We start from the raw sequence: 8551 nt of genomic DNA, 5'->3' as shown, positions 1-8551 counted from the left end.
CCGTCCCCCTGTTAATCACCCGTGCCCAGCCTCTGACCCCTGGCTCGCTGCTTCCTGTCTGGGATGGTGGTGGGTGGCAGGAGGGGTATACCAATAAACCATCGTGGCAGAATTGGCATCCACTCGACTGGCCGGTTGACAACTGCGCCTCAGCTTGGCAAAAAATGTTTCTCTGATCCACAAAACAGCTGCTAAACACTAATAGATGCTATCCACTATACACTGCTGCATGCCGTCAATTACAATCTACCGTGTGCAATGAAACAAGCAAGTTAAATTAAGGTGGAGTCTATAAAAAACATTTAAAACCATCATAAAAGCCTCAGCTTGAAGCTTCTTGCAGCAACAATTCTGAAACATCTATTGGCAATGTTTATTGGGCATTTTAGGCAATGTTCTGAATTCAACAATGTGCTGAATGCTCTATAATGCTCTTGATTTTTAAAAAAAATCTGAAAGGAAGCACTCTGCACTGACCTTAAAACCTCATCAAACAGCCTGGTATAGGATCATGGCGAGCCGAGACTAGAATAATCGTCCACAAAGAGCTATTCCCTCTACCAAATAGGACTATTTGAACCCCATCTCACAGCTGTGTATTTCCATTCCTCTCATACCTGCTTGGAATGATAAACTTGTTCTCTCTCCTATCCTTCCTCTAAGCTGTATATCTCTTTTTCCCGGATTTGGGCTCCATTGGGAATAAGAGAAAGTGCAGGTGGGGGTGAAAGACACAGCGGTAGTGCAAACCAGTCGGAGCTCTACCCTCTTCTGGCCGTGTCACCAATTCTCCTGGGATGCATCTCATTGTACAACACCTCCCAGTGGGCCTGCTAATTACTTCATTTACAATCATCATCGCTTCTATCACCCAACCAGACACTGGAAAGAAGATTGTAGAGAGTGGGAGAGCGAGGAGTCAAAAATATCCAACAGAGTGTAAGGTGGGCGAATCGAGGGAGGGAGAAGAAGGAAGGACAAAGAGAATGAGGCTTGGGGAAAAGAGACAAATAAATAGAGCGAGAGGATGGGGAGAAATTAAAAAGATGGGATACTGTACTGGAGTTGGGAGAAGGGAGAGAGTGATCTATAAATGGAGAAGGGAAAAACAGTCACCCCCCAACAAGACGAATGTCACTTCTTTACCTTGGCATTCTGCATTGCGCTCCTCATATCCAGGGTTGCACAGGCAATTCCCAATGGGCACCAGCCACTCTCCATCAGCCCCGCAGTACATCTTTGGAACCTCCTTCTCCTCTGAATTATCCACGCATGAGCCACGAACTTCCACAAGCGAGGAGGTATCGGCTCCAGTGATGGTGTCAGGAAACTGGGCCAAGTTACGCACCGCTAAAGGACATTTCTTGTAGAAGACCCTGACGGACACAAGCGCAATGCACGCTCCAACATCCTGGAAGGCCAGATAGAAGCCCTTGCGGGTCAAGGCACCCACATCCCGGACCTCTGTGTTCAGCTTCATGATGCGATCGCCGATGTCCACCTGAGTGAAACTCTCATCCGCAGCGATGGTATCGATCTTGCCGAACTGGTTCTCGCGGATGTAGCGCTCCTTGTCGTTGTTGGATTCGTAGTAGTAAAGATTAAAGGTTTCCTTGCAGGTTCCCATGACCCCCGGGAGGCTGTTGCAGTCCCGGAGAGTGAACTTGATCTCAATGTAGACACGCTGGGCACCGCCTCGGGGGATCCAGTCAGTGCGGAGCCAGTTGTTCTGGTTTGGCTCCATGACGTTACACACCTGGTAAGTCCGGATGGGAATGTTCTTTTCATCCATAATGCTCACTTCCTCCCACTGAGGAAAGGAGACAATAAAAAAAATCAAAAGGATATTCTGAAACCTCTAAATTTAAATCTGTAAATGAATTACTTATGTTGACTTCCAAACCAGAACGGTAGTAAAATGATTAAGCGGTGTCATGGCAGAACTGTTAAAGGTTAAGAACAGCAGAGAAATTTAAGATCTAATTGCTCTCCTAATTCAAATGGACAATATTAGTATCCCGCGTGACCGCGTACCAGTCTATGCCAGTGTAAAAGAGCATGCAAGACAGACTGGTCAATATTTGAGTCTCTGCAGAGCAATTAATTGATGGTAAACGTAATGCATATTTTATGAATGGCACCTAATATACTTGTTAGCTCCTAATATACAATCATAAAGATATTAATATTCATGACTTCCCTTCAACTGCGAGGAAGGAAATTAGTAATTAGTTCTATGCCTCTGTAATGCCTACACTTCAATTACTTGGGGACTGGTTTACAAAGTCATCTTCACAAACACACACACACACACACACACAAACGCACACTAGGAGGCCTTGCATGGTTCAGAGTCTGTGGATGCAAAAACTAAAGGTCTGGAATCAATGCTAATGATCTAATGTGTGCCTGCTTTACATCAGCATGCATGAGACAGAGGCGCACATGTTCACTGCTGTTGTTAGCATGAACTCATGAGAGAGGGAGAGGGAGAAGCTGACGTGGGGTGCATAGATTACGTTATCCAAGCTTATTTTCGCCAGGAGGGAATGTTTGTTTTACTTATGATAAAGTCCCCCCTCTCCACAGATCACTGTTGAGCAAATATGAGCATGTCTTGAGAGGCTCAAAGCGCTATGATCCCCCTTTTCACTGTGTGTTTTAAATAGAGACTGAACTGGGCTATAAACAAGAGCAGACAGGCATTTGGCTGCCGTACCTTCAACCATTTAGAAAACTGTAGAAAAGAAAAAGGCATAATGTAACAGTGGAAGATAGGGGTTATGTTGCCAGGTTTCATTTGACGCCTTATCATAAACAATCTGGTTTAAAGCCTTATTTCCCTCGAGGAAGCTGGGATAATGCTAAACATAGCTGCGGCTGTATGATTTGAGAAAATGTCTATCATTCCCTGCTGTTCCATTCCACTCTGTTCTCTTCCTTTAGCCCCTCTTTTGTTGTGGAAATCAAGCGGCGCTGAGATAAGGCCTTACCTTTCCCCGATAGCAGGGAAGAGGGAGAATAAGGCCAATTGGTCGTAATGAGAGGATGAATGCGGGCTCGCCGGGGCTGCCAGGACCCTGTCAATCACTTGTTTGTGATAAAATGGCCGAGGGGAAAGGACCTGAGCACAGCGGCGTCCAAGTTCATTGAGAAAGGCTCGCGAGCAGAGCCTTCAACAGCTACACGGGTTGAAAATCTGTTCCCCTGGGTTCCTATTCATTAGTTGACATGATTGTTGCTAATTTGTGTTAATTTTCGTAAAGCATTAAAAGGCCTGCATGTGCTCATCAAATCATTTCTGTGAGTAGAACAAATATAGTTACTGCTGATTGTTGCATGTGAGCAATTATTAATTTAAGTCGATGCTGCCCTCCAAAGATCTGGCAATCAAACTCATTTTTGGCCATTTCTATATGTTGAATCTGAATTTTGGTTAAGGCATGGCATGTGCCTTACCTTTCCTCAACCATCTAATGCCTGTGGCGCACCATGGCCGCTGTTTGGCCACTACTCTTTCCCTTATCAGAGCCACTGTAGATATGCCAATTAGACTGAGGGATCACGCCTTCCGTCGACCCTATTCCCCGCTGCTTTATAGCGAGATCCAGTCGTCCTGCGGCAACAGCTAAACCCCTCTGCACTTTCCCCCCTTATTCATCCATTGCAGAGGACCCTCTCTCAGCTGCCAAGTTCCTCTCACTCCCTCTCTTCCACTCAATGGTGGAAAGGGATATAAAGTTTCTCCACAAAGACCAATTCAATCCACCGTCTATTCAGGAAACCTGACGCCCGCTGCAGTATCGGCCCCTGCATCTGACCATTGCAGAGTGGTTAGAGAGAAGGGAAGCTAGGAGAAAAGGGAGCTGAGGGGGGGTTGCCTATAGACCAGTGGTTCTCAAAGTGGATTTCAGGGACCACATGGGGCCCCGGAGGGTGTTAGAGAGGGTCTCCATGTGCCAAAAAAATGACTAATTCTAATATACCCATATTTTGGGGTAAAATACTGGAGAGGGTGCCTTGATCTGACCCTGAGCCCAATAAATCATCAACGCTATTCCCATAAAGGGCTCACCAGGACTAAACCTTATCAAAGAGGGCTGTGTATCTGTTTGGCGGTCCACTCCAGAGCTCCTGCCAATAATGGATATTATCTCTCCATTTTTGCTCAATAGGGGACCATGCGTCCTAACAAGGGGACACTTCTTTGCAGTTCTTACCCCTCCTTCCGTCGGGTTGGCGACCCATCCCAGCTCCCCCTGTACAGATCTGGAGTCCAATAACGTGACTGGAAAACAAGAATGGGAGAAGTGAGCGTGCAGTCTCGATCCGTCCACACAACATCAGCATTGGCATGTAAAGTCCACTTGGGTCTGACACACCGAGAAGGAAAAATGGGTCCCTATGTTTTCCACACAAAAAAGACTTGATGGATAAAAATAACTGTTGAAGCAAAGTAGAAACATATTCTCTCGTGATGCACGTCAGAGCGCAGAGAATAAAAACAGGAGGCCACGGAGCCTGTAAAGTCTCTTTGTTGTGTGCCATTCCCCGCTGTGCTTAACGTTAAGTCACTTTGATTGATTCTCGCCAAGGTAAAGATTTTCGGAGAAAAACAAGTGTATTTCCCAAGTGTCTTTACAGTAATAGTATTTCATTTGGGCTCAGCGTCGGCCCGAAGAGTGTCTGTGTGTATGTGATAGGAATCAATTAGGGAGCCGTGTGCACAAACTTGGTCGGTGAAGAACAAAACGCATTTTAAAATACGTCCGACAGACGCACGAGCTGTGCCACAGTATTTTATCGAGAACAATTAAAAACGTCTGCATAAATATACATATAGTTATGTATATATATATATATATATATATGGCTGAATTAATTAATTAAATACGGTGAATTATATATTTATTATGGGGGGTTTTCATTTGATGTGCGTAAAATGCTTAATCGGCGTCTCAGCAGCTTATAAATTAATAAATAAGTCGTTATATAAGTCCGAGGTATAAAAGATATACATAGATAACAGACCGGTCCACTTTAAATGTGAAACATTTGTGTCGTCTTTGTGGACTTGTGTCAAACAGCTGTGTTGATCCGGGCAGATATGGAAACATAATTCAGCAGGAGACATGCTCCATGAATCCGATGGGATGATTTTGAGTAAAATAATGCACTTCATTTATTAGTGTTTGCACTGGAAGGTGTCGGCTACAGCCTAACCTGTATTGGGCCTAACATTTTGACACAGCATACACTGCGCACCGGGACCCCGAGCAAGGCAGCTCTGGCCCCGAAACCGTCCGTGCTCTTGTTTCGTGTGCGCAATTTAAACATCTTGCGCTTCAATGTTTGGTCCCTTTTTATTAAATGTAAACCTGAAAGAGCACAGGACATACAACCGCAGATCTGTTCTGATCTTAATTGCTGGGAATGATTATGTACTTCGGCGTGTGTCCGGCACAACGAGCAGCAGTTTAACTTTTCGAATTGGTTTTCTTGGCATTGCTATAATCTCCTTCCACTTAAACCCACTGTGACAGCAGGAGCGATCACTGTGCGCAATTCTGAAATGCACAATATAGAGCTGCTCGGGCAGTCTCGGGAGTGTGCCGGTCTTGCGAGTCTCCCGCGGACCGGTCACTGTGCTTCCTTTCTGCTCTACGATACGAGACAGGAGCGTTTAATAGATGCTACGCAACATTAAACTTCTTTTTAAGCAGAGAGCGGCTCCACTTTCTCTCTTAACAGATAGATCAGTAAGTTTCGGGGAGCTGCAAGTATTCCTGCTCCCCAGGCTGCTTTGGGCAGCTGGCACGACCCGAGCCCGAGCCGAGACCAAAACGGCCAATGCGCAATTGGAAAAAGCCACTTCTTATTCCAGTTGCGCTCACATGAAACTCCGCAAAAAAAAGTAGCTGCGTAAAGGTGACCGTCGGCGTTTTCCCGTTATGAACTCATTGCAGCTCCACGCTCTCTCAACTATAGGCACCACGAAGTGAGGCTCCGCGGCGCAAAACGCACACACGGGGAGACGGAGCGGGGATGAAGTCAGAAGTCCGCGGCAGTTATTTTTCTCCCAGCAACCTTACCTTCATTTGGGGGGTATATCCGTGCAGGCGAAACAAATGTAGAAATCCCAAAAACAAGAAAGGTAGCCGTGAACAAAATCCCTGCCATGGGTGCCATTTGTGCCGTTGTTCCGTTTTTCTCTCCTCTTTTTCTTTCGTTGCTCTTCTCCCAGGTCCAACTCGCTCTCTCTCTCTCTCTCTTTCTCTCTCCCTCTCTCTCTCTTTCTCTCTTCCTCTCTCTCTCCCAGTGGAATATGGGTTTGAAGCGGACAGGGGAAGAGAGACGCAACGAGCGCTCTACAGCCAGGAGGCGGGTCTACTCTGTGCACTCTGACGCGGACCCCGTCAATCTATAGGCTCTAGGAAACGTAGTGGACAAGGGGTAGTGGGGTAGAATAATCATTACCCCCCCCCCCCCCCCTCCCAATGTAAACCCAAAAACCTTTACCACAATACAGTCAGATAGGAGATGGTGATGGGGTGAGGTGCTTCCTACACATTTGTCACGCAGGTACAAAGGTCCGTACGACTCTGAGTCACAGATTGACGCGAATAAACTGTCCTTTTAGCCAACAGTGAAAACAAATGAGAACTGTGTGTGTGTGTGTGTGTGTGTGTGTGCCTGTGTGCCCGCGCGCACTGCCTGGACTTCAGACGGAGCACTGACTTTATCAAGGCACGCAGTCTGCTCCAATCACTGCTTCCTTAACTTTAAATTAAACATGGACACTGCTCCTCAACTATTAATATGACTAAAATGCAATGCGTCACTTTTGTCCTCTGTGTTCCTCGGCGCTCACACTGGGCTGCTGATCCTGCATGTAGACTGGCTCCAGTCAAGCGCAGCGCTGTCCAAGGTGAGCCGCATCGGACCAAGGTCGCCACCTAGCGGATATATTGACGCCTGTTCTGCCTCCAAAATTGGATTAAAGAACAAGCATGGGCATGACCTCCCTAACATTACATGGTATTGCACTTTGTGGGATTGACAGTGCCTGTTTTGTGATCGAGCTTGTATTGGATTATTGTCACTTGCTATTATTCTAATATTATCAAGGCTTTACGTGTATTTATGATGAAATGCGCACACAGAGATTTATCCATCAGTACAAAGCAGGCCTGCAAGGGGCCTGGGAGCTGCAGAGGTGAATGGCATGCAGGAATTGATGTTACTTCTGCAGTGTTTCTTCAAACAAAGACTGCATTGTGCACGGTTTGAGAAAAGCCAGCTGTGTCCAGGTTTGGGGCTTTGCCCAGGGTGCTCTGCCTCTTTTATGTCCTCCTACACAGGTCTTCTATTGCTCCCATGAGATGTGCCCGTTGCAGCGGGAGGCAGGCAACCTTTCAATGATCTGTAGAGGAGATTGTCACTGTGTGGGTAGGTTAGGGGCGTTCTGCATCGCCACACACTGCAGCCAGTGACTACAGATAGCTTTCCACAACCACAACCTTTATGATATTGTGTCTTCAGAATCCCCGTGCACTGCATCCTGCTCGTTTCTCACGGTGGGAAGTGAAAACAGAACTCATGAATCAAAAAAGTACTATCTACTATCTGTAAAGGTCATATATTAAAGTAAAAAGCAGTGGTAAAAAGCATGATGTCCATGTCTTTTTGTATTATAAAGCAGATTGAGGTACTGTGAAAGTATCAAAACGCTCAATCCACAGAGAAATGCACACAACTAGAAACTGTACCTTTTAATTGAGCTGTCAGGACTTCCGTATGGTTGTGATGTCACAGGTAGAAAGTGCCACTGCAGTGCCGTTCTAGTCATTCCCCGCATATAAATGTGTCTTTGTGTGGAAATATTGTCTGTAGCTTCTAGCATCCAGATCTCAAGCGCTCTCGTTTCCATGCTTTTTTGTAGCTGTCACATCAACCCCTTGACTTCCAAAACAGGGCTTCGATATATTAACTTCTGCCCATACAAGGGAACATCTAGGGGTTTTCTCATAGGGGTGATCTCACTGCGCATAGACCTGCCATTGTCTCAAATGCCTCTGGACATAGTGTGGCTTTGTTTTTTCCTCGCGGATGCCACTCTACGATAGAGAGAATACAGTGTGTTCATGTACAACTACTTTGAAAGAGCAGATATTGAGTCTGGATCTTAGATTGCTCAAGTAAATGGTGTAAGGTCAAGAAGAATGAGTCCGATAGAATAGACGGAGAGTTGTTTGTGTGGGTTTATGAGATTCTCATGGGGAATGGACACCATTCCTCCGAGGCGTTCTCATCTCTCCTGAGTAAATATCGTGACCGGCGCAATTAATCAGAGGAAGCACCTGGTTCTCTACTAAAATTGGCAAATTCATCCCCGTACATTTATTGTGCAATACAACATCCACAGCTGAAGGACACTTTCCCCTGTTTTCTCCCCTGTAGACAAGCCTGGCAACCTAAGAAAGCCCGAGGGGCACCTGGAGGGCCGCTTTTGATCTTTCCAACCAATGGCAAAAAAGTTTTGTGGACCCCA

General features: G+C 46.1%; 1 protein-coding gene across 1 annotated transcript in view; it reads right to left on the bottom strand.

Annotated features, from left to right (window-relative positions):
• The window catches only part of LOC310947469 (ephrin type-A receptor 4), a 57149-nt gene extending 50924 nt beyond the window's left edge, over nt 1–6225 (bottom strand). Inside the window, exons 1-3 of the mRNA XM_083914257.1 lie at nt 6093–6225; nt 4221–4288; nt 1147–1810 (exon numbers count right to left, since the gene is read on the bottom strand). Coding sequence (XP_083770383.1) covers nt 1147–1810; nt 4221–4288; nt 6093–6189 — 829 coding nt within the window. The 5' untranslated portion in view covers nt 6190–6225. The remainder of the gene's footprint in view (nt 1–1146; nt 1811–4220; nt 4289–6092) is intronic.
• Nucleotides 6226–8551: the final 2326 nt, after the last annotated feature.

This window comes from Echiichthys vipera (assembly GCF_963691815.1).
Source record: "Echiichthys vipera genome assembly, chromosome: 5".
Taxonomy (NCBI): domain Eukaryota; kingdom Metazoa; phylum Chordata; class Actinopteri; order Perciformes; family Trachinidae; genus Echiichthys; species Echiichthys vipera.
The sequence above is the reverse complement of the archived record's forward strand: the minus strand, read 5'-3'. Positions and strand labels throughout refer to the sequence as shown.